At 36.3% G+C, this 27419-nt stretch overlaps 1 protein-coding gene across 2 annotated transcripts; it reads left to right on the top strand.

The window, feature by feature from the left end:
- The first annotated feature begins 11453 nt into the window (after window positions 1-11453).
- On the top strand, window positions 11454-27197 carry SPCS3 (signal peptidase complex subunit 3). Of its 2 annotated transcripts, XR_005657242.1 has the most exons (7): window positions 11454-11719; window positions 13222-13295; window positions 15202-15278; window positions 18313-18428; window positions 19334-20688; window positions 23464-23558; window positions 26278-27197. XR_005657242.1 is itself a non-coding variant. In XM_039882592.1 (5 exons), exons 1-5 carry the CDS (start codon window positions 11577-11579, stop codon window positions 19464-19466), a joined length of 543 nt encoding a protein of 180 aa, XP_039738526.1. In that variant the 5' UTR covers window positions 11454-11576; the 3' UTR covers window positions 19467-22954. The 2 variants fall into 2 exon arrangements, 1 of the variants encoding a protein (XP_039738526.1); XM_039882592.1 differs by lacking the exons at window positions 23464-23558; window positions 26278-27197 and having other exon boundaries at window positions 19334-22954.
- Window positions 27198-27419: the final 222 nt, after the last annotated feature.

Raw genomic sequence — 27419 nt, forward strand, 5'->3', positions numbered from 1 at the left:
CACGTCATTTCCCCCTTCACTTATATTAACTTTCTTTCAGCTCTGTGAACACAATCACATCCAAGCTCATTCTCATTCAGAGACTTGACATGTACTCTTACTCTGCCTTGTTCAGCCCTTCTCTCTTTGCCTGATTGACTAATAATCTTTCGTAGTGGTCATTGTTGGTCAGTCACTCAGTAACCTTTCTCCTTTCTTTCTTCCTAACTGCACTTTGATTTTGTCCAGCTCTCCCTCACACAACCTCTACAACTCAGGAACTACAACCACATCCATAGTCCAGGGCAGAACACAGACTGAATATCAGCCAGCACATGGCAGTCCCCTGTCTGGGCAATGGCTTAAAAGAGAGTATACTTGCTTGGAGCTGCATATGGCAAAAAATACTCCCAACTAGTGGTCCGAACAAAATAAAAATTTGTTTCTCCTCATTTGAAAGAAGTGAAGAGAGAAATGGTCAAGGGTTGGGGTGGTGCCATAGGTATCAAGCGCTCAGGATCCATATTGCTGTGTCATTGTCAATATGTGGCTGCATATTCACATTCGAGCAGCAGGAAGGAAGAAGAGATACAGAAAGACATATCCCCTTTCTGTAAGGCTATCTTTCAGAAATTACACAAATCACTTCCATTTGTATGCCATTGCTAAAATCTAGTCACATGGCAATACCCAGTTATAAAGAAAGCTAAGAAATGTAATCTTTACTCCAGGTGGCTATGTGCTTTGCTAAAAATTGAGGACAATGATCTTGGTGGACAGCTAACAGCCTTTCTGCCAACGTGGCTCAATTAGACTGAAGGTGAGGACTTAAGTCTCTAAGTTTATTTCTCTTTCCCTCTCATGCTGGAAGTGAATAAGAATACAAGTAATCCTAGATACAACCATCTTTAAGTGAGAGAGAAATTTCTATTTTGTTTGAGACATATTTTTAAATTAAATTTATTGGAGTGACATTGATTAATAAAATTACATAGGTTTCAAACACACAAACCTACAATACGTCATTTGTGTATTGTGTTGTATGTTCACCACCTAGTCATATTTCCTTCTGTCACCATATATTTGACCACATTTACCCTTTTCTACCCCTACTCCCCTTTGAGACATCTTATAACCATAAAAAGTCCCAGACTTAAAAGGAAACTGATACTGTAGACAGCAGAGCCGAAAGAAGAACCCAGGCTCCTGAGACATGGTTGAGCCACCCTCCAAGAAGCCTGCTTTACTTCTCCATGACCTGGAGTGTGAGAGAAGAGACTTCCAGCCATTTTGGTTCACAGTCTCTTTTTCTTGTCCCGGAAACATCTTAATGGAATTTCCTCTAGGCCGCCCTAGCCACCCAGTCTCTGTTAGAATTGCTCTTAGCAACCTCTTTTCCTTGACGGCACTTATTACAATTTGGGATCATATGTTACTTGTTTAAAGTCTATCTTCTCCTCTAGGCTGTAAACCATGAGCTTTATGACTGAATCTGTTTTGTTCATTATTGTATATCTAGTAAATGAAAGTAAAAGGGAATACTATCACGATGCTTGGCACACAGGAGGCTTGTAAATAAATACATGGTAGCTATCATGAAAATGACATTGACTGATAAGCCCCACTCATTCAGAGATCTTTTCTCCTAAAGGTAGAGCTGGAGTCCCATGAAATAATGGGGATGGATAGCTTGGAGAATCACCCTCTCTTGTACTATTTAGGCTTTTGTCATATACTATTTTTTATTTCAGCTACATCCAACATCTGTTTTATAGCTTTGGCGTGACCTCAAATTTGAATATCGGGCCACTTATAGCTATAGCTTGGTCTGAAAAAGAGTGATGGCAGAGCTGAGGGCACAGATGACAGGCACAGCTGCAGCTTCTGTGGTTATGCTGTGGCTTCCCCTCAGGCATTGCAGGACTGCTGGATGATAAACAGGACCACAGTGCTTCTAATAGTCTCTTCTGTCACACTGCAATGCTGAAGCAGTGTCTTCCCAAACACCAGAGTCTTTGACTTCTTATCCGCAGACGGCAATTCTGCTCACATCTGGCTTTTACGAAATTGGCTTTCCTCCTGAGGGCATGTTTCTAAAGGAGTTTTCCTTTTTTCTACTCTTCCATTCACCATTTGCACCCCCACTACCTTTCTGTCAATTTTTTTTACTTCGCGTAATAGAAAATAACTTAAATAATTAACAATAGGTTTATATCTACAGATAATCTCTAAATTTTTACATCCCATTCTGAAATGTATTTTTAAGGTCTTTCTGTCTCACACTGGCACTGCTTCTTCATATCATCTATTGCATTATTTTTAATTAATATTTGTCTCAATGCTCTTTTCTTTCTAAATGTGATTATTATATAAAAGCTTGGGGAAAATATAACTATGACTTTAATAGCATGTGAAGTCTTTATTTCAAAATATTTGTTTAGGTAAAACTGCGTTTTAGTAATGATGATACTAACAGCTTTCATTTATTGAGTGCCCACACTATTCTAGGTGTTATGATAGGTAGTTTATATAATACAAACAGCAAAATGCATTTAATTAGTGGGAAAATATCTGTACTACAGGCTGCTCTGTGTTCTAATGAATGAGTAGTTGAAATGATTCATTAACAGGAAATTATTTGAACTTGAAATTTTAAAAAATTATTATTTGCATTTAGTTAGTACGTATCATATGATTATAGAGTAACAAATTTACACACAGATCGAAAAAAATTTTTAAAAACTTGATAAAGACCACAGAATTGAGAGTTAGAAATCCATTTTTTATTTGTACGAGCATTTTTTTAGATTTGTAATTATCTTTTTATTAAAAAAAGTTTTGAGATTTTGTCCATCCACTTCATATAATCATCGAAATTTTGTTTTAAAACAGAAATAAATATAGTCATTTAACATTAACCCTCCCACTCCCACTCTCCATATATTCTCCTTCTGTTTCTCTTTCTCAGCTCCTTATGGCTATGACACACGACCTCCCTCCTCTTTATAATCTATAGGTTCAGTTCTGTTGCTGTTTAGTCAATCCTGACTGCAGTAAACAAGATTATCAATAGCATCAATACCCCTATGCTCTGGAGTTCAGCATACTTAATCAAAGATACCTAACTGCGATCTGGGAGCTCAGCTATGAGAGCTTTGCTCCTTTAGCATCCTTAGTGATTTCTGAGTAGCCATGTGTTATCCAAATTGTAATATACATTCTCTCCCCATTCTTGTCCCCACCGTAGACAGGACTGAGAATCTGCCATGGTAGTGATCTGTAAGTTCAGCCTGATTATCCAATATAGTACCTTGGAGTCTTGCCTTGAAAACCCAATGGTATGTTATAGCTCTGCATGGACACGCCTTGCTTAATTACCATTTATCTGCCTTATGCCCGAGTACTGTCACTATTACAAGTTCCCCAGCACAGGGCTCTTCTCTTATGATGAGAAAATCAAGCCCAATGAGTACATGTAATATGTCAAAGTTATGTGGCAAAACAAAACAAAACAAACAAACAAAAAAACGAAAAAAAATTTAGAGAAAAGATTTATCAAGAATTATTCTGTGAGAATTAATGTAAATGATATATTGCAGATGTCCATCATCTACATGTTTTATTCTAGCAATTCTCTCCCCAAACATTTAAATAACTTTTAAAAGATGTTACACAAATGAAAAATAATTCTTACCTTAAAAATATTGATTCTAGGCTATGCAGAATTATAAGTTCTCTCTAAGCTGCTGAACCAAAGGGAAGTGCAGGTGTCATGTATCCAAAATCTCAGTGAAGTCAGAAAGAGAAGAAATGTAGTTTGCAGAGACTAAAGTTTTGTTTTTTCATTATTTTTGTTTAAGAAAAGATGGAAGACATGATCTATTCACTGCTTTCTTCTAGGGATTTTTGTGTCAAGAATCACTTGGTGTTAGGAATCATTTGGGATGGTTCCCAAAAAAGTTGTTACAAGAATTAACAACTGTTGAACATGGTAATTTATAGTGAACAGTGTCTTATGCAAAGGAGTAATGTAAATGTAGAAAGACACCTGAAGGGTCCACGTATAACTCAGATCCCAGATGCTGACTGCTGCCTGACTCACAACTGTCCTCAGAGCATTCTTAGGGAACTAGGTCTCGCCAGTCTTTATGGTAAAATCAGTGTACATGGCAAGATCATTTTCTTGGCATCTGTTACAGATCTTATGCCAAGTCCAAGTCCTTTGCTTCTCCACCTGCTCTTAGGATATCATGCACTCGTGACTGATTCCCACAATATGACATACGATTAAACCACAGGATCTGTGCTTCAAAAATTTGTTTTAGTAGTATATTCAAATCACTTGAGCAGTACTTTGGACTTCTTTCCAATATAAGGATTCAGAAACTAAAATCTAATAAAATTCTCTCGAAACAGTTTTTTTTCTTCAGCACAGACCTCAAAATAAAGATATAAAGAATTCAGATATTTCCTTATTCTTTTTGTTGTTGTTGTTGCAAATGGGTTTTTAACTTTTTAAGTATTCCTATTAGCTAAAAAAAAGTCTCAGAAAAAATAGCGATTTTAGGTATTACTCAAGTTTTTAATCTTCTCTATCATATATTGATTTTAAATTTTTTTGGCTTTACATATATAAATAAGAAGCGTGAAAGGGGCAATAGGTCTACACACAGAATATACTTGACTAACATAATGGACTTTGCCCGATTTGTTTTCCTTGCAGGGAGGTCACAGGAGCTGATGAAGCCACTGAGTGGCTCAGTGATAATGAACAAGTAGTGAAAGCGCCTCCCAACCAATGCTGTGGATATGTGTGGAAGGAGAAGACTGCGAAAATCAATACTGAGGAGGTAACTCAAGGTTGAGAACCTACAGAAATGCGTCCACATGAATTAACATGACAAGCAGGGTGTGAGGCAGGTGCTGGGAACAGAGGGGAGAAGGCAAGGCATCTGAAGGCCAGGCAGAATTAATGCAAGGTATAACGGGGAAAACGAAAAACATGCGAGCAGTTAGCACCCTGAACAAAAGACTGAATTCATTAATAGGACTTAGGATAAGAAAAAAACAAAAAAACCTCTTTTTCTCCCTACAGAATAGAATGGAGCTAAGTTTCTCTAGTTTTCTCTAGGTTTTGGTAGAAATCCTTAAAGGATATTTAATATGAAAATTAATGAAATAGGAGACAGTCCTGGTGTCAGGGGTCCCTAAGACCACCTCAGGTCTGTTGGTTTGCTAGGACTCACAGGGCTCAGTATAGAGTCATATACTCACTTTATTACAGTGAAAGGATTATAAAACAATCAGCAAAGGGAAAATGTGCATAGGAAGCAGTCTAGAGGAAACCAGCCCACATTTCCGAGACTTCTCTCCCAGTAGAGACACTCAGTGTGTGCTTAATTCCCCCAGCAATGGATAGTGAAAACACGTGTTGTCAACTAGGGATGCATCAGAAACTCAGTGCCCAGGGATTTTACCTGGAAGTGGTCATGTAGACACCTTCTATCAAAATTCTAGACTCCCAGAAGGAAAGTGGGTATTTGGCAGAAACCAGTTTCTACAAATAGTTTAGGCATAGTAAGTCACTTTTATCAATTGGGGAAAGATTTACTTCAGTGCAGGGAACTGCTCCCCTGATGCCAGCCAAGTGTCAATCTTGCAAGCAGGTACTTTGAAGGATAGAGGTCTCAGGCCTGTTATGTTAACTATTCTACACAGTTATCATAACTTCCCCCTTTTATTTCCATTCTGGATATTTTGGCTTCGTTCGCCAAAGGGTATCTCGAAACGTTCATATAATAAAAAGAGCTCAAATGAGTAACAGAAGGTAATAAACCTTACCAGGCATGGTCTGAATTTCTGGATCTCATTCATTCTAGAGCTGTGGTGGTCTGAATTTGTTAAAACAGGGTACTGACCAACTCTGTGTAGCATGTAATGTCCCAAAGGTTGAAAGCTCTTTCAAAGCCCCATACACAGCTGAGACTAGTTTTCATTGGCTGTGTATGCAGTGATACAAATTAGAACCTGTGTTCTCTGGTGACCCAGTGTCTACCATAGAATGCTAGAAATATAGTTTCAACAGTGAGTTTCTGGAGGAGTCAGAAAAGGCCGAGAGAAAAGTTGATTAGGTTCTTCAACTAAGAGAATGCCACAGGCTTCATTAGCCCCTCTCACTTTCCAAAAAGGGTAGTTGTCTAGATCATATAAACAGAGAAGCTGCATATTAATTACCTAAACTATCCAAAGAATCCCAATAATTTCTGAATGTGTTTGTCTGGGGAATATGGAAGGGCTTCTTTTTTATTTTACTTGAAGGGGGTGAGGTATAGATCCTCAGAAACCAGTGGTCTCTGGTATAATTTCTCATACTCCTCTCAAAGATCCTCAATGAACTAATCTGCCATGTGCATGTGAACACATGAGCCAACTTGTCATGCAGGCTAACAATCAGGTGCATACAGGTGGCAAAGACAGTGGACTGGAAGCTGTGAATGAAATTATAGGGAATCCAAAGATGTATCTGCTCCTTCACTTCATTTGCACTGCCATGACCTTGATTTACACCTTGATTCTCTCATCTGAACTACTGCAATAATCTCTCACCTGGTCTACCAGCTGGCAGTCTCATCCTTCCCTAAGAAATTACTTACCTACCTGGAGCCCACATGGTCTTTATACTCAACTGATCTAAAATCCTCTACATTGCTATCATCTCCTGGATAATGTTTAAACTTATTATCCTTGCATCAAGCGTTCTATAATTTGCCCTCGGCCTACATATCCAATTTAGCTTTGTCCAGGGAATATGGAATCAATTTATACCAATTTATACCATTTTATCATTTTACAATTAAAATGCTTGTTACTTTTGTATGACATACATTTTTCCCATGGAAATGTCTTCAAAAATACCATAGCCTATGGATTAAGGGTATCACAATTCAATTAGAATTTTTTAAAACATCTACTATGTGCAAGGTTCTGTCCTGGACACTGAAAAAGATGGAAAAATGTATGACACTCCATGATGGACAGTATAATTTATAGTCTTCGTGAAAAATATTTTCAGGTGGAGTCCTCAATGTGTCAGACCTATAACATATTCCATTGCAGCAACTTCCTTAGGTAGGTTGGTGCTTCATAGACACTTCAGATATCCCTAACAAGAACATATTTGATTACAATGCTCATCTCTTTGGGTTCATCTCCTTTTTCTACCATTTAACTATCTAGGTGCATACAGCTTTATTTAAAGTATTTCCTCATTAAATAATGTACTCCTCTTCCTTTTTCTTAGCTGACTGTTACAGAGGAATATATATGCAGATAAAGTGACAGAGCACTCCAATGTCTTCTCTCACCACTGCCATTAGGTTCTGAGTAGAAACTAACAAAGAGTAGAAAAAAATTTAATGAAAAAGTGCTAAACTTTAATTTGAGGTCCATAACATTACTTCAGATAAATAATAGTCTCAATTTCCTTCTGTGCAATTTTGGTATTTGACAAGCTAGACTTCGGATCAAAAGCATTAAGAGTGAAAGAATACTTTATAAGGCTAAAGATTACCATTCATAATGAAAACAACAGTTACATAACACATTTTATAAAGCAGAAACTATAAAGATGAGAGGAGAAACAGACAAAAATATATTAATTTGGAGAATTTAACACATCTTTCTCAATCCAACAAAATCAAGATAATGAAAAATTAAGGATATAAAAGACATAACATAATCAATAAGGTAGATCTCATACATATATGTCAAATTCCATATACCATTAATAGAAAATATATCACCTTTTCAAGTGCACATTGATATTCCCAAAAGTGACATTTTAGGCCACACAGAAGATCTCAATAATTCAAAGAACAGAAATAATACAAACAGCATTCGATGGCTACGTGAAATAAAACCAGACATTAATTTAAAACAGTCAAAACAGTCCTTCTTTCTGGAAATTTAACACACACACACACACACACACACACACAATTACAGTACTTCTCAAAGGAGAAATAGGAAATGTAAACAATATATCAGAAAATTTTGGATGCAGATAAAGCAGTTATCATAACAATAAAAATGAAAATATAGCAATTTAATGTCTAATTCCTAAAGCTAGTAAACCAAGGAAAAGTGGAATAAAAAAAAAAAACTTGATAATATTTAAAAAAATAATGAATAAGAAGACAAAGCAGTAGAAGCAGGAAATATAAAAGTTCTTTGGAAAAAAATCAACAAAGAAAAAGTACTAAATAAAATAATCAAGAAAAAAGGGAGAAAACAAATATATGTGATTAGAATTAATAATAACCATCAAAATAGAAAAATAGTATCTCATGGGAATTTCTACCCAATTTTTAAAGCTCAGATAATCTAAATGCTACTTAAAACATCCCAGTACATAGAAAAAAACAGAAAAACTTACAAATTCATTTTATAATTTGAGTGTAAAGTTACGACCAAAAAAGAAAAAACAATTTCACTTATGAATATTTATGACAAAAAGAACAATTAGCAATGAAAGCCCAAGAGCATATTAAAAATTAATTTATCATGACCAAGTGGAGTTTATTCCAAGAAGGCACAATGGTTCAATATTAGGAAATCAATTCATTTAATCCATCATATTAATAGAGTGTCTTAGTCCCTTTGGACTGCTATAATAAACTACTGTAGTCTAGGTTAAGTCAACTTATAAATAGAAGACATTTATTTCTCACTGTTCTGGAGCCTTAGACATCTAAGATCAAGGTGCTGGTAGATTCAGTGTCTAGTGAAAGCTGGCCTCCTGGGTCATAAACGGGCAGTTTCTCACTGTGTCCTAACATGAAGTAGGGTCAAGAGAGTTCTCCCAGGTCTCTTTTATAAGGGTGCTCATCCCATTCACGGGGGCTTCTTCCCATTGACCTGATCTCCCAAAGTCCCCATCTCTTAATACCACCACCTTGGGAGTTAGGATTTCAACATATGAATTCAGTCTGTAGCATAGAGCTAGGGAGAAAAATTATATAATCACCTTCAAAGATATAGAAAATGCATTTGAAAATAATTCAACACTCATTCATGTTAAAAAAAACTCACCCTGTCAATAGAATAGAATTAATGGATATTTCATTATCAATATGAAATATAGATATAGGTATACGCATACAAACAGACACACACACACACACACACACACACACACACATTGCCCACACAGCTCAAAGCCAGCATCTTACTTGGTGGAGAAATAAAAAGAACTTTCCTGTTAAATTCAGAAACAAGAAAAGGAGGCCAGTTATCTCCCATTATTATTGAGCATTATCTCCCATTATTATTGAGCATTATGTTAGAAATGTTGACCACTGTGATGGACAACAGAAAAGAATGAGAAATATAAGAACTAGAAAGGAAAAGGTCAAATGGTCTCTAATGTACATTTTACGATTAAATATCTAGCAAATACAAATCAACAATTGGAGAAATACAACAGAATTAGAGAATTCTCTACTCCTTTTGTAGATTTGTTTTTGGCACTCTCAGTCACTCAAGTTCGAGCCATGTTGTTATAGCAATATTAACTTTATTTGTGCTTTCACAATCTACTTTCCTCATATTTGCAGATCCCAGCCCTATCTAAGCAGTTGCAAAATCATACAGATTATGTTTCTGAAATGTCCCTATCCGTCTTCCTTTTCTTCTGTCCCATTGTCCTCATCCTGTCACTTACTCTCTACATATAATTTATAAATGTCTGCCAGTTTCTTGATTCCACTCTTGTTTTATATGTGATTTCCTTTGATATAAAGTCCCAACTTTTTGGACTGGTTTTCTACAGTAGGGCCTTAATTTACCTTTCTAGCCTTATTTCTGCCTAATCCTTTATACGTACATTGTTTAGCTGGGCCAGACTATTGGGTGTCTCTTAGACATATCTGTACTGTATCTTTTGGAATATTCTTCCTGGACATCAATATCTGTGACAATGAGCATCCTTTTTCTAAGCCATCCTCTAATGAGAATACCTAAGACATGCTATGTAGGCATTGTGTTAAATATTTTACATACATTGCTTTGCCCCCACATCACCACAGATGTGAATTTTTCCTCCTTTGAAGTCCAGAGCACTCTGTAACTTCCTTGGTATTTATATTTTGCATTTCAGATTTGTGTTTTTATTTTGATTCTACTAGATTATAAGCTTCATGAGGGTATAAAGTGATTCATACACATCTCTGTACCATTTGCAACACAGTAGACTTTCAATAATGGTTGCTCTCTTGAATAAACTATGGTTTCCTGGGAGATAAAAATTTAGGTTTTAAACTCAATTAAGGATCTCTCCATTTGTCATTACTTGGCTCTATTCCAATTTAGCACAGATATTCTCTTATTAGTGCTGTACTCTTGAAGCTTGAACGGAAATGCAGCAAGCACTCAGTAATAATCCTAACTGTATGGCTTAAGAAATTAATTGAATGATAATGAACAATACAAAGAAGTGAGGGCTCAACAATGGACAACATAAGCCAGAATCAGGGTGAGATCATCATTTCTGTTTTGCACCTATCTTATTCTAGGCCAGATAATCTCAACCTCTTTTGGTTTTTAGATGCAAAATTATAAAAAATTAATTTGAGATTACTTGACTCTCTGAATCTTTTTTTTTTTTTTTAAATTACAAAAATCCCTAGCTGTGAAAGGAAGTGTTAGCAGACAGTATATTTAAGGACAGACTGGCACAGTCTGAACCCTAGAGCCCCTCTGGGCCATTATGTATTTATGGATTGCTAATTTTCTTACACATTGTGCTGTATAGCAATTTTATAGCCATCATCTCCTTTGATCCCAAGAACCCAGTGGAGTCATCCTGTTAGTTACAGGAAATACCATGTAAAACGCATATATTAGAATTGATAACATCAATCCTTATAGTCTAAGACAGCTTTAGCTGCTGTTGAAAGGCAAAGCATTAATAGTAAGTGTACTAACATTAGCAGTGTAAAGGCGGACTGCTTTTAGGTATGCGGATGGCCTCTTTTCCTCTTTACGACCTCCAAAAAAGCTTAAATTCTAACACTGACCAATCTGACAAAGGGGAAAGTGTTTTGCAAAGTGCTGCTGCCGAACACGACACGTCGGGACACGCTCCAAACTATCTTGCTTTGTTTCTGGTTTTAAGTACAAATTAATGAAACAAGCAATCACGAACCCGCAGACCCTAAGTACAGGACGTAAAGACCGAGAAAGGATGGTGGGCGAGTCAACCAGCCCGAGGACAGGAAGCAAGGACGGGGGCGGGCCATCCGTGGAGAAACCCCGCCCCTCCCCTGTACGTCGCTGATTGGTGGTGAGAGGAGGGGCGGGCCCACGCGCGGCTCAGCGTCGGCCTTTCGGCGCGGTCCTGTCGCCTGGTGGGTGTGTCCCGGGAGGCGGGTGCGCGCGCGCGCGCTCGCGTCGGAGGACCGGAAAGAAGGCGGGGCGGCGGCGGCGCGCGCCCCCGTAACGCGCGCAGCGCAGGCGGCGCGGATCGCAAGGAGCCGGTCCGTGGCCGGAACAGGGTCCTGGTTGTGAGTGTAGAACAGGGCTCGGCGGACACGGCCGCGATGAACACGGTGCTGTCGCGGGCGAACTCGCTGTTCGCCTTTTCGTTGAGCGTGATGGCGGCGCTCACCTTCGGCTGCTTCATCACCACCGCTTTCAAAGACAGGAGCGTCCCGGTGCGGCTGCACGTCTCGCGGATCATGCTGTGAGTGTGGCCGAGGCCTGGCCGGCGGGGCAGGGCACGTGGAGAGCGCTGGGCCGAGGTGGGGGCGGAGGGCGGGCCGCCGCGGGTCTCTCGTCCTGGGCGACCTCCCTCCGCCGGGGCAGACGTCCGGGTGCACCGCGTGGGCTTTCCCGGCTTCCCTTCGAACTCCTACACCTCCGCTGCAAATTCCCGGGCTCGCTCTTAAATTTTAATTTTGAGTGTTCCTCAGGTCAGTGCCTCTGCTTCCTTCCTGTTCCTCACTTCCCTCCGCCCACGCCCGGCCAATGAGGGAGCAACACAACAGCACGCCCGCGCCGCCGCCCAGCCGGCCTGGGACCCCGCGTCCGCGCCCCGGGCAGCGCGACACCCCCGGCAGCCGCCTTCCAGGCCGAGGTGCCGCCGGTTTTCTCAGCCGCTCTGCTGGGCCGTTGAGAACCAGAGTTTGCCCTGTTTGACATTTCCTTTACAGTTTCTGTCTTTTCTCTTTCACTAGGCAGCAAATACTTGCAGCTGCTTTGAAGTTGGCAGAGCGGTTAGGATGCACTGAGAGAATTCCGCCTCTTAGCTCTCTAATACGGCGTGGTGGTTATTTTTTAAGAGCCAACCGCTTGAATAAATCTGCAAACGGGCCAAAAATAGAATTTCAGAATGACATTGTCATTTCACTGTTGTCTACTTTTTTTTTCTTTGATAATTTTTATTCCTTAGCACTTTTTTTTTTGATACGTTGCATTTTTTTCTGGTTCTCCTTTATTTCATCTTCCAACAAGTTCTTTCTCTTTCTTCAACCTTAGTTTTCTTTGTTGTCAGAATCTCAACAGGACGATCACCTAATAGCTACTGCCCCCCAGCCCCCTCTCCCCCCTTTTTTGCCATGTCGATGTCATGCACTCTTATATTAAAAATCAGATCCAGAGTGGAAACGAGCACTGCCCCTATCGACTCTGTGAGAGTTTAGCAGAGCTGGGACATGTAAACACCAAACAGCTGTTTTTGTCAATTTTAAGTTTCTTACCATTGTGGGCCTTAATTTACTTTTGTCTAAAATAGAAATACTACTTCTAGATTTTTTGTGAAAATTGTTTGAGATAATTGTGAAAAATATGTAGTGAACCTGACACATATACATAGTAAGCACTCAGTAAATAGCAGTTATCATTTTATCTTAGTTTTCCGCACCACCTTATAGTCATCTGTAACTTTCTTCTACCTGTCTTCCTAAATAGGTTGATATCAAGTATTTAGTTTTTAATCTCCCCGTAGGTTTCGTTAGCGATTCTTTTGAGATACATGAAAGTAGCTAAAGACCTACTTTTATATTAAATTAGAATGTTTATCCTATTTTCTTACAGGTTTCTCTGATTTCTCCTTGTTTTTGTGTGGGATTGCTGTTTCACCTGTGCAAACAACTAGATCCTGTCTTTCACTTCACCTAAGGAATTATATAAATTTTGTATGCTGTTATGTTTGCAGTATGGTAAAAATTTTATCTTTACTTCTAGAAAAAATGTAGAAGACTTCACTGGACCTAGAGAAAGGAGTGATCTGGGATTCATTACATTTGATATAACTGCAGATATCCTTTAAGAAATTATTTCATTGCTTTTTCTCTAGTTTCATGATACACATATTGATTATTGATTTTGTGGACAGTATGACTATCACTCAAACCTTGGAAATTTCTAGACCTTTGTTTTCATTAGTAAAATAGTGTTAATACCTCCTTGTTCATACTTGGAGAAAACTTATAGATTCACGAGTTACTGTGTGACATTAAATAGATTGAAATTTCATAGAAACATTAAATAGATTGAAAGGTTCGAGATAGTTTGAATTTATATTTCGGAAAGAAAGAACCTTTGGATTAAAGAAGGAAGAATGTTAACCAGTTCTCAGCCTACCTTGATAGAGTATTTTATGTATGTCCCCCAAAATATGTTCATATTTTATGATAGCTGACAGAAACATGTTAAAACAGTGAATAGTATATGTTACGGTTTGAAAGTCATTATCAAAATGATTATTAGTAAGCTATATTAGCATTTTTCCATTATAGTTCTTTTTATAAGTACTTTTATAATAGAGAAATATTAACAGTTAAAGTAATTACCTTAAAATGACTATAATTTAAATACTTTATCTTGAGTTTCCACCTTTCGATGATTCATCATTTTGGCCAGTTTGTTCTTCTTTTAGGGTCTTAGATTAATATGTTGGCAGCACTGTTCTCTGCCACTTCTAGCCAGACCTGTCTTTTTTAAAACCTCAAGATTAAAATTGATTATGGAGATTGAACTGCCTGAACTTAGGTAAAGTAACTGAGCAGTCGAAGCAGATCATGTATCTGGGGAGTTTACCTGATTCTCTTTACTATCATGGAATTTTAACTTGATTTCTTTAGAAATAAATTAATTGCATTTAGAAGTGAACCAGGAATTAGTTCTATAGGCACTTTTTTAGGAAACAGTCCACCATCAGAAAAGTCCTATGCTAAACTTTGTCTAAATTTATGTCCATATCATTAAAAAAAACTAGTAAGAGGTAGTTTGGATCTAATGCGAAAGTAATAACTTTGTGTATCTGGACAATTAGTGAAATTTTCTGGTGTCTCAATTACTGTATTTATATATGCTCAGTCTCATCATTTGTAGTTTAGTCAGATTTTCTTAATGTTGCTGCTAAAACTTGAAATTGTACCTGTTCTTATAAAGCACTGTTCTAGACTTCTCCATTCTAAAGTAGTGATTCTTAGTGGATACACATCTAAAATGGGAATATCTTGAACATGTTACTATTAGTACGTAAACACATAATAAAATGACTTAACCATTTACATATAATGCTTAGTAAAATCTAAACATTAACTCAGATAATTTCTCAGTGACGCTAGTCTTATAATTAATCCTGGTAATTTATTTTTCACTCTGGTAAACTTAATGAAACCAGATTCGTGTTTAGCTGTATATCCTACCAAAGTACTTCATGAATTGAGATATTTTGATCTGTATTGGTGTATGTCCAAAGCAACATTTTATTATACCTGGTTTAATGCAGAGCCTATTTCACATTTGCATATCATGACATTTAAATTGTGAGAACTGGTTATACTTTAGAACTCCAGTGGCATCATGTGCTTGAATTATTAAATGCTGTTTCTTTTAGACTTTTAGACTTAATGAATTGATGTTACAAACAACCGAATTTTTTATTTCTTTGTTCTTATTAATTAAAGTATCTTAGCTAGGAGTACTTAGAGGATTAGGGAACGGTACTGATAACCTTACTGATATTTTTTTACTTAGGAATGAGCTGTATTTTACAATATATTTATCTTCTATATATTTTTATTAAACTAGCGGCTCTGTATGTTTCTGGGCTACCTCTCTTATTTTTCTTTTTTAGTATAAGTATTGCTGTAAATAAGAAAAAGATCTGTTTAAAGTATGCTGCTTTATGATTTATATATTCCTTAATTTGCTTACATCTAGAGAATATATTTGATTGGAATGTTAAGCAGTTGTTTCTTTATTTATCAGCAGAATATTCAACAAAAAATAATGTAAGTATATATGGAAGTATTTTAGTAGATCCATAAAACCTATTCTTTATGAAAAAATAGAAATTTTATGTATTCAGATGATCTAACCTGAGTAGTAGTAAAAGTCACAAGCCTATGGAGAGGTGACTCTACTAAAAATCATCTCCTTTGATAGCCTCTGTCTTTTTTTTTGTCTGTTTCTGTAGTATTGTCTCCAGGATGGGGTGCATGCAAGGTAATTTATAGATATATGAGAAAAACAAGAGCTATTATTTCTTCTCTTATGGATCTATGAAGAGTTGCAGTCAGTTTGTTCAGTTTTTTACTTGACGTTAGGACAGAGTGGCAACATCTAAGTTCTTTACATGCCATACTGGAAACCACAAGTCTATTTGTGTATTTCTCAATTTAAAATAAAAAGAGAAAGAAGTTAAACTTCACTAATACTTGCTATTTGGACTGACATTAATACTCAGTCTCTAAGTCAGTGGTCACATGCTTCCTAAAACATGCAGATACTCTGGAGGAAGAGGAGGAATTCTGGGACAGGAGATTGACCATGCTATATGTATGCATTTATTTATTCATTCACATTCAGCATTTTGCAAAGTTTTGCAGTGTAGACCCAATTAAATGGGTTATATTTTCTAGTTTTAAATAAACTAATCTTCACAAGATGGAAAATGGCTTAAAAAGATTCCTGCAAAGAAATTGCCAGTTGAAGATAATGCCAATGATCAGGCACATGTAAGCAGTAGGAAAGTGGCGGAGCTGATATGTCTGGTCCTCTTTTGAGCTGCTCAGCCACCTTAAAGGATTGAAAGAAAAGAGAGAACCTAGATAGATCTAACAAAAAATTGGCTGAGAAAATTCAATCTTAGTCAAGAAGACTGTTTGAAATGCACATTTACATCCACTATCGATATTATCGAATAATAGTAATGTGTATTATGTATGTAATTTTTAAACAAAGGTACATATTTTTATGGTTTGTATTCAACATAATTTGTGGTCAAAACCGTTGGAGACCACTTCCAATGGTAGCATCAGAAAGGATGTTGTTGAACTCGAGTGTACTGCGAGATGGGGTGGTAGCATTGCTGCCCAGGTGTAGTACTCGTTAAGCTAAAATATTCTCTCTCCACAGCTATAATTAGAGAGAGAGAGCAAAACATTTGAATCGACAGAATTTGTGAGCTGTGCTTATACTTCTAGTTACTCATATATTATCAAAAGCTGTAAAGATAACTAACTTTTGAATCATCTCTGAGATCATTTAAAAAATTCAAATATTTATATATATATGTGTGTGAATGTGTATGCATGTATATACTCTGTGTTTGTGTACATATATATATATATACACCATGTGTGTGTCTACACATGAGCTGTTTTGGTAGTCTTATTAAGTCATACATACACAATTAATCTATCGAAAAATATTTTGTTTTGGAATTGTATGGGATTTACCAGTTTTAGTAGTCTTTTTAACCATAAATTAGAGTTTATTAGAAGTTTTATAATTAGCTATTAAGCTATTAGATAAAAATGTATTAAAACACAGTTTGTGATAGAAATTTATTAATACAGTCTGATTTAGAGCTTTTGTTGCAAATAAAGAGGAGATTTGTGGTTAGAAATGAATATTTTATTTTAACTACATTCATTTTCAAGGGAAACAGATTAATCAACTTTTTCTGTTGATTGTTTTTTTAGTTCACTGGAATTTTTAGCACGTCAGTTCATCGTACAGTACATTTATTTTGAGCATATCTTTTATGCTAGATATTTTGTTAGGCCCTGGGAATATTGGGTTGAAATGAATAAGTTTTGTGCTCTGCCCTTGAGAATCAACAAACTGTTAACAAACAGTTAGAAAAAGCTATTGTGGGGATAATCTGTAAACACTTATATTCTTCTACAGATCACAACAAATCATTCAAATAACATTTGTTACCTTCTTGGTGACAGATATATCTAAATTATATTCATAATTCTTGTTTACCCCAGTATGACTAGTAAGTAATATAATCTGAATGAATAAATATACATAAAAAATAATTTTACTTTGGCATGTCTTTGATTCTGTGTTCCTCTGTCATGATGTTTCTCTTTAATGTTAGAAGCAGGCTTTATGGTGATGATGTGAACCCTCTTTTAGAAATAACTGTTTCATATTTCTTTTTAGTTAATGCGGTCACCACATACTGAGCAATTGACCTCACAAGCTCATGAATGATGGCTTACTCAGAACACAGTCCTTGGGATTTAGTAGTGATCACAAATGTGTTTTCTCTCAATTTCATGCCCCAAATTTCCCAGACAATTTATTTGTGATATGTCAAAATAGTGGCTTAAAACAGTTGTCTGACTTCTAGAATTTTGTCACAATAAAACAGTGACGTGCCTATGTTTTGTTTTAATGTAAAAAAAATATTTAAAAGTCTTCATTTAGTGATTCCTTAGTAAGTTAAAAATCTTGGAGACACATAAATTGTTATGACATAATCTGGCAGCAATGATCTGTACTAATAGCATGATGTTAATGATTTAATAGCTTCTAATTATAAAACTTCTAATAAACTCTATAATTAAAAAGATTATGTACTCAAATTGGTAAATCCCATACAACTCCTTGGTCCCATACAAGGTCCATACTGAGTTGGAGAGTCTCAGAAATCTTAAGGGAAAAGTGATTGAAAAGAATGCTTCCTTTGTAGGGATTCTAGTCCTTTTTGTTTCTCCAAGGGTCTCACTCTAGAAAACCTATAGGTCTAAAACCTTATATTAAGCTTTGAGGACCCTAAATAATACAGTTGCCTTAGCAAAAAGATGATTTCCTTTAGGGAAATATATTTCTTTTGCCCAAGAAAAGTTTGACCCCTTATATCTATCCACTTGTTATCATTTTGTATGTTTTGCGATTTTAGGAATCCCCTCAAAGTTGGGTTCATTGGTATAAATTAAACTATTTGCTTACCAGTACTTTTTAATTTAAAGTGACAAAGATGCTTTTTCTGATGAGTTAATCTAATTAATTTTCATTTTAATGTAGGCTCTGAATCAAGTTGTCCTTTGGGACAAGATTGTTTTGAGAGGTGATAATCCGAAGCTGCTGTTGAAAGATATGAAAACAAAGTATTTTTTCTTTGACGATGGAAATGGTCTCAAGTGAGCAATTCTTTGTCATATTTTAGATTTAATGAAATGAAGGGGTGAAAAAGATGTATTTTTATTTTAAACAAAAAGAGGGTAAAAGGGAAAGTTGAGAGAGAAGCAAAATATACAGATCTCAATGGGATAGAAATATTGCTATACAAACTGGGATCTAAGCTAAATGCTCAGTTCTTGCAGTATATGAAATATAATAACCAAACTCTTAAAGCTTTTACTCTTAAGTACACAGCCAGTCCAAGGCTCACATACGTGGGAATAGGACTGTGATGGTCACAGGGCTTCTTTTGAGATGGAGGAGGAACTTGCCAGGGGAACCTTCATTAGGAAATAGCGCATTGGCCTAGTTGATGCTGGGGTTTCTAGTTTTGGTTCTCTTAACTTTTCTGAACCTGGAATAATTGGTCTTTCGGGTCATAGTTAGCTCTTCCGCTCTGTGAATAAACAATGGGGGAAGGGTTTTGGGGGTGAGCTCTTTTAACCAAACCCCCGGTTGTGCAGATTAATAATTTCCAACCATGAGAAATTTTGATTTGTTAAGGTTTGTCCATCCAGATAATGATAGAATTAGAGTTCACATTGTTGTCTTCTGATTTCCAGCTCAAATCTCTTTATTTTCTCTGTGTTTTACTCATTTAAGCTTTTGGTTGAAAGCTCTAGTAGCTATCAGTGAGTTTGGTAGGTCATTGTAGATAGTGTTGGCATTTTCCAGCATTTTTTTTTATTTTATTTTATTTATTTTTTTATTTTAAAAGACTTGAGAAAACTTATGTTTGTAGATTAGGATTACAATTAGGAATAGCCAATTAAAAAATTATTTGACACCCTAGTGCTTTAATTAAAATGTTTTTATTGAACCACAAATGTTTCTGCTGACATCTGTTTATTATATCTTTTTATAGGGGAAACAGGAATGTCACTTTAACCCTATCTTGGAACGTTGTACCAAATGCTGGAATTCTACCTCTTGTGACAGGATCAGGACATGTATCTGTTCCATTTCCAGATACATATGAAATAACGAAGAGTTATTAAATTATTCTGAATTTGAAACAACATATTTTTATACTTAATGAATCATATCTCATTTATCTCATTTGCATCTTCATTCGTTTTTGGTTGTTAATTTCTTTGTGGAGTTTTTTTTTTTTTTTTTTTTGGTATATGACCTAACATCAAAAGGCATATTTGAAGGGAAAGGTTAATGTGCTACTTAAACTTAATTTTACAATCAAAACAAATAAGGCCACCAGAGTGGAGTATTTTATAAGAATAAGAAAAATATATAATAAGGATTTGTAAAAGATTTGTATTTCCATTGTTCTTAATGGAATGTAAGTGAGCATGAAGGGCATCTAACATTTTAGGTGCCAGTGGAGTTAGAAAAACTGTTGTATGCCTTGCGTTCATGTCAGTCACAGTGGATGTGATTTAGAAGTAGACATTCTCTTTTATCTTTTGGGTATGTCTGATTATTGGCAACATGATTCTTTGTGAGAAGTCTGGTTTATGGTTTACAAAATAGCCAAACGTGATGGAATTTTATTCCATTTGTCTTAGGACTATCCATACTGCTTGTTTTTCTTACAGGTGACTAGCAACTTTCTCCACTTAAAGACTAAATACCTCTTTATATGCTGTAAATCATTCTAACTCATTTTAAAGTCTCATAAGTCAACCAAATGTGTGTCTTTCAGTGCTTTCTCTAAAAATTTTCCTTCGTATTATATCTTTCTGTGAATTTTTATCATTGCCATTGAAAGTTGAAAAGTTTGCACGGTTTCCCCTCTGAGTTAAATTTGTTATAGTGAGCATGCTTAGTTGCCACTGAGTGGTAATTATTTAAAATTTTCTGTAAGTCTGCATTTTAATAATTATTGGGCTAATAATATTTGTTGATATGTGTTTCCATTTATAAGCATTCTCCTGTATTTAACTGTAAGTTATCTTCAATAATCTAATGAGGTAAGTAGTACATATGTTAACTCTTTGCAAATGAAGAAACCAAAACCTAGAAGTTCAGTGAATTGCTCGAAGGTTATATAGCAAGGAAGGGAGTTAAATCTTGAACTCAGATCCGATTCTATTCTCTAAGCTTATCCTTTCTCCTGTACCTCAGATTACAGACTAATCAAAATTCATGTATAATTTTCATTACATTTTTTGTTACCCTGGACACCCTTTCTACCACTCCTAGAAGAGGTTTTCCATCCTGTATGGAAGTGGCTAATTCTCAGATGCCAACACCTTTATAGAGGTAATATTGTACTTCATTCTCTGCATAAATTAGTTTTACTTGTTAAAGGTATAAGAATCCAAATGTATGTAAAAATAATTTAGAGATTTAAGTAGATGGTAGTAAATGGTTGACTATATGGTCATATTTAACATCTTTTTCTAGAGAGAGCAAATAAACATCCTCAAAGGAAGCAACTACAAATGATTTACCCTTAAAAGCAGTAACCGAAAGGGCTAATGTTTCTAACAATAGTTTAAATTAGTAGCAAACGTTTGTTAGATTTATCTCATATAAAATACATCACCATTTCATTACGTTAGTTTTAATACCTGTTGTGTATAGGGTCATGTGTTCATGGAAAAGGTCAGAGGTGTAGCACCATGAAGACTAGACTGGGTTTGGCTCCCAGCTTTTTCATTAAACTTTTCAGGGTCCCGGTTTCTTTATCTGTAAAATGTTAGAGTGGGACTAGTCAATTTAAATAGTGGTTCTTTTACACCACACAAGTCTATAAAATTTGTTGTATCTGTTCAGCAGAGAGATTGAACAGAAAAGCACCTTAGTAATATGAAAAAGGAAGATGATTGAAAGACTAATATTTAATTTATATTGATCTGACTCTTTCTGTTAGGCTTTACACCCAGAAAATTTCTTCATGTGGTTTGTACAAGTAGACTTGGAAACTTAAAATAGGTAATGTCAAAGCTTAAAAATTGGGTATGTTCTCATTAAGGAAGACATGCACAATAAGCCTGCAGTTTGAGCTGGACCCGCTACTGGTTTAATAGTTCATTTTACCTCTGTGATGAGAGGATGTTAGTTTGGATATGAATGTTGAAATTTACTTGAGTTGCAGTTTATTTGACAAGCCCACCCACTTTTTTTGGAGTTTGGTGAGGACAAGGTTTCTACTAGGCATAACTAGCACAATGAATCAATAGTTTTTTGCTCTTACTTAACTAAGGAAAACTGCTCAGGACAAGAATACTCCCACGTGGAATAAGAAACCTCCGTCTCAGGAACTCATTTTTGGGTGTGCATGGCTATGCTAATTTTCCATGATTCTACATTAAAAAAGAAAAAGGACTTAATGTTCAGTTTGATAACTGTATCATCTACCTTAGCATCAGTGTTTTAAGTTTCATAAAGTCTCCGCAAAGACCCAAGGCTTCAGACCTATAAAATCCTTAGTATGATTAGAAATGTTGAGCCCAGAGGTGATCAATTGCAAGACACTTATCTAAAGTAGTTATGGTTAGAAAGGAGTTAATTTTAACGTGTAATGCTCACATAACTCCTTTCTTTAGCAGTTTAACCTAAAGTAGCTGTAACAGTGTTTTTTTATTCCCCCAGTTGACTACATTTGGTTTCTCTGCTGAAAGGAAAATAACGGAAAACTTCAGAAATTCCTTGGGGTGTAATACAAAAGTGGGTTATTTTGAATTTCCTTTATCGAAATTATTTTATAGTTCTCTGGTGGGTCTGGCTAGCCTAGTAATAGCACCAAGAGATGGGCTTTAGATTATAATGAACTTTTTTCCACTATTCTGTCTAAAGCTTAGTCTAAAGTTTTGGATCTTTGGGGTATAGGTTAATGGAGGTATTTTATAATTTCTTGAATTGACATGAGAGAGGCTTTTTGAGGGAGGGGAACCATAACTGTGAACTCTGGTAGCAAATAAACATCCATTTCAGAAGCTTTCCTTGCTTTTAGCAGAGAGCCTGTGTATATTTTATGTGACTGCCAGTGGTTTAAAGAGATCTGTTTCAAAAAGTTGTTGCATGTTCTGATGCAATTTGGGAAACTGTTTACTTCACAAAAACAGATTAATAAGAAAAAGATTAATGAAAATATTGAAGATATGTTTGAGGATTTTCTTAATTGCAATAAATAGCATTTTTTTCTAACAAATGAGTTTTGTTTACCAGTAAAAGTGCATTTTAAAAGATTCTCAGATATGTGCTTTTTATGTGAAGCTGCTGAATTAAAAAAGGGATGAAACCCAGTCTAGTAAGCTTAAGTTTTTTTCTTTTTTCTTTCTGTTTTTCTTTTCTTGCTCTCTGGCTCACTCCCTTTTTTTCGTGTGTGTGTGTGTGTGTGTGGAGTGAGTGGGGGGAGGTTAATTACATCTAAAATCTCTGAGAGAGAGAGAGACTGTATGCTCCTATACTAGACTGTAAGCTCGTTGAGGGCAGTCTTGTTGGATCTGTCTTTGTATCTTCCCCAGCGCCTAGCATAGTGCCTTGCACACCTAATAGGCGCCCAATAAATATTGATGATGAATGACGTTCTTGTCTTTCTAATGTGATTAAACCATGGGGACAGTTACCACTCTCTTCCTTTGTAAGTGCTGCCATTTTTATTCTTGAGCTCCTGGTGACGTTAGATCTGACTCTTCTTTCCTTTTGAGCCCAATTGTCCTGCACAGTTCAGGCAAATGCTGCTCTTGCTCTGTTTGCTATGAGCTGTATTCTTCCAGTCCCAGGCTTTTGACAAGAGAGCCAAGGGATAGTAACTGGTTAGGAAGAAAGATTTACTTTAAAATAACACCAAAAAACACAACATAGACTTGAGTTTAAAAAATCTCAGGCATTTAAAAAAATCGCAAGATGGCTGTTTAGCTCATGAAGGAATGGGTCAGAATATACAGCTTGACCCCATTTGAAAGTGATTTGCTGAGCCTCTATCAGATGTTTGGGCACATCAGCTGGTTTGGCTTACTGCTCTCACATGTCTGGCTTGTCGGACTGCACTGAACTTACTGATAGAAATTCTACTTTTATTTATCTCAGAAGAGAAGAGTTTTTCAGAAGAGAGAATATTTGCCAGTGAACTCAAAGCAATAGAAACATTCCCTCAAAAGAATAGAAAATGAGAAGTTTAGAGGGTAAGTTTTTTTTGTTTTTGTTTTTTTATCCTAAGTGTTTTATGTGGGACAATACAAAAAGCCAAATTTTTGCTTTTTTGTTTTCTTCAAATCTGGGCAATCCTGTGAAAACTTTAGTTTTTAAACATTTACACTTCTTTGACCCTTTCTTCTCTCCAGATAAGTTATAGCAAGAATTTTGGGTTCAGTAGGTCTGCTGGTTAATGAGTTACCCTGCAGAAAGAAACCTTAGCACTTCAGTGTGCCTTACTGGGATAGACTTAAAAGGGTGGAGTAGCTTCTCAGCTGGGGCCTTTTTTTTCCACTTGAGAATAACAAAGGGACATTTCCTTTTTGTATTAAGTAATTTATACATATCCTACTGGCATGTCTGTTGAGTATAGTCGAAAATAGGCATCTAGGAGTTGAAAAGTAAAGGTGCTGACCAGCAGAAGGTATTTGGGGCAAAAGGGCCTCTGTTCCTTTCTTGTGAAGGCTGCCACTTTTGTGGCCATTGCCACTCCCCGGCTTGTCACCGGCTTGAAAGGGCTGGAACCTGCGTGGTAAATTAGTGAGTACAGAGGATGGGAAGGAATCAATGGCTGTGAATGGGGAGGAGGAGGGTTCTGAGATTATCTGAGAAATCCACTACAAAGGCATCTTGAACTTAATTGGATCCTGTTTAGAAGACTTCACCAAGTTGTGTGGGCATCTTCCAGACTGTTATTCTAGTTCGGAATCCTGTTCACTTGTCATTGAAAGTTTGCAAATGCCATTATATTAGAGACTGATTGCTACCTGAGTGTTGCTCTCAGCTCAACCCTTGGGAGTCCAATTAAATACTCTATTAAAGTAACACTAGCTACTGTAATAGACAACATCAAAATTTCAGTAGCTCAAGAAAATAAGTTTCTTGCTCATGTAAGGAACCAGTGTGGTGGTCAGGCAGCTTTCCAACATGTGACTGAAGAATCCAGGTGCCTCCCACACATTTTAGGACTGTGACGCCACGGCTCACAAGCCTTCATTTCAAGCCGGCTGACCAGAGTCGGTGACTGGGTGGGGAGGGTAGTGCTTGCCCCACAGGTGTCACATATCACCAAGTCATATTCTGGGGTGAAAACAAATTACACTGCCCTGCATAGGTGCAAGGACATCTGGGAAACAAGAATCTCCAGTTGGGCAGTCACTCCTCAGAACGATGGGTGAGAAGAATCTTGCATAGCTGGTCACCTCTGTCACTTTTTGCTGAGGCTTACCAGCTTTGCCAGACCGGCTCCTTGCTGGATCCCAGTAGGAGATAACCTATTGTGAACATCTTACACATTTTTTTTAAAATGCATTTTTTCTAGTATGTAGGCATTAAAGATTTTCTGAAGATGAGCATGAGATTTTGAGTTGGGTTTTGAAGCACTTCTCGGGCATTACTCAGGCATTAGTTACCTGATAAATATCTTTCTAGTAGTGCCTCCAGAGCTTAATTTTTTGTTTCACCGAAGGGACATCCAGTTTATATCTTTATTTTTTTCCTGGCTGCTGCTATTTATGTCACTCAGTGCAACTCAAATATGCAAAAGATTCCTCTGGGAGCGCTGCTCAAAGCTGTTGCCCAACTTTGATGTAGAGTTGTCTGTGCTACTTGGGCTGGGAGGAGATACCTGGGAGTTGGTCTCTATTCAGTGCAGGTAATTTTGAACACTTGAGGGCCCATCAAAACTGTTATCCTGTAGCTCCCATATAAGGACACGAGCAGTGTTTGTTTTCCTGGACACAAGCTGCCATAAACACACACCTGACTAGCTGACCCATTGACTAGCTGTCTCATCCTCAAACCTGCCAAGCAGCTTCCTGCTGCAGGATCAGTGCACCTCTTTTTTTTTCTCTCCCTGGAACATGATTTCCTCAGATGTTCCCTGATTCCCTTATCTTTCTCATAAGTTCATCAGAGGGCTTCCCTGATGACTTGAAAATCACACTCCTGTCATTCTTCATCCTTTATTATTATTATAATAAAGTATTATTCTCCATAGCTCTTGTTGCCACATAAGACACACGTTTATGTATAGACTGCCAGTTTTATTATGGAGGGATCTATTTTTATCTATACTTCTACACTTAGTACATTGAATTAATGAGAAGAAAATGAGAGTGATTAATAAACTTAGTTATAATAATTTACACAGATATTTTGTCTGATGTAAGATGGTATTTCAGAACATTTCATTATAAAATTTTCCAAGGATAAATGAACTTTTTTTTTTTTTACTGTAAAAATTGGTCTCATCTCTTGGTGATAGTGCTTAATATTAAATAATGGGAAAAGGATGGTGATATGGAATAATTTATATTTGCAATGAGGCAAAGGACAATCCTTATAAGTTTCTGTCTTTTGCCTTTTTTACATTTTTAATAGAGAAAAGGAAACAAAAGTGCACAAAATATTTGTATATAGTTTGATAATTATACAACAGGTACCTCTGTAACCACTACTCTAATCAACAGAACAGTCCCTCTACCCCAAGCCTCCATCTCCATACCTCTTCTGGATCACAGCCTCTTCCCTTTCCACTGTCTTCATTGTTGTGTTATTTTCTTGTTTTTCTACCTATGTTACTTCCTATTTTGCTGCCATAGTGAACAATAGAAATATTTCAGTGACTTAGAAAAACATACATATTTCTTGCATCCATGAGGGCTCAGGTTTGGTTTGGGATTTGTTTCACATGTTTCTTCATTCCAGAATCCAAGTTGAAAAGTTCTTTTGGAACCTGGAAGAAAAGTAGAACAGGCACAACAAACTCTTGATGCCTCTCGGAGCTTCTGACTGAATGTGACAGGCATCTTGTCTTCTCTTCAATTGGCTCAAGCGTGTCCCATGGCAAAACCAAGTCAAAAGGGCAAGGATACAGATTCTTAGGGAAATAGTGCTAGTCTCTGGGCACAGAATTTTGGGCGATGACATAATATATATCCCAAAGCAATATAATTCAGCTTTGCTTGGTCATGAGCAGAAGTGAACCTTAGCATGGGAATTTTTTGTGTCTTGGTTCTTCACTTCTGCGTTAAATTTGAGAAACTCATTTGTTTTCGTGTGAAGCTGTAGTTTATTCATTTTCATTGTTGTGTAATAATACATTGTTTTCTAATTATGGCAATCCATAGTCTGCATAAATTATTTACCCATTCTGATGGACAGTTACTGTAAATATTCTTGCACAGGTAGCCTGGTATATATGTTTGTGCTTCTCTAGGAGTAAAATCTTCAAACATTTTTGCTTGTATAGCACATAAAAGATTTGTGGGGGAAAAAATCTCTAACATTATTAGACATCTAAAGTTTTTCATCTTGTTAAAATAGTATAAAAGATGTACTTTCGACATTGTAAATATTAATATTTTAAAGTACAAACTTGCATTAAATATATTTAAATGAATCAGGTGGAATATAAATGATTTGATATTCACAACCATTTTCTAAAGAACAAATTCTTCCTTAATGTTAAAATTTTAACATTCTTTTTTCTCCTTGAAATCATATTTACATTTCTTTCCCCCACTCCCAACATTTATTCTAATGGGTAACAATACAGATAGTTCTATTTTCAAATCTTTTGATAACTCTAGCATACTTCTTTGCAATAAAAATATGTACCTAAATTAGAATTGATCTTTAAAAATTTTCTGTGTCCACAATGTTCTGTGTTTAAAAGTTATTCTGAAGTAAATTATTTGTATAATTATCAGTAGTACAAAATTGATCAAAGTATGTCTTAAAAATTTGGTAAATAATTGTAACTCTTAATAAGATGGGATCAGATACGGGGATAATTGCTAGTGCTTTTATTGAAAGGATTGTCAAATTATCTCTGTCCCCAAAGTTTT

The sequence above is a fragment of the Pteropus medius genome, unplaced genomic scaffold, assembly GCF_902729225.1.
Source record: "Pteropus medius unplaced genomic scaffold, Ma_sr-lr_union100, whole genome shotgun sequence".
NCBI lineage: Eukaryota > Metazoa > Chordata > Mammalia > Chiroptera > Pteropodidae > Pteropus > Pteropus medius.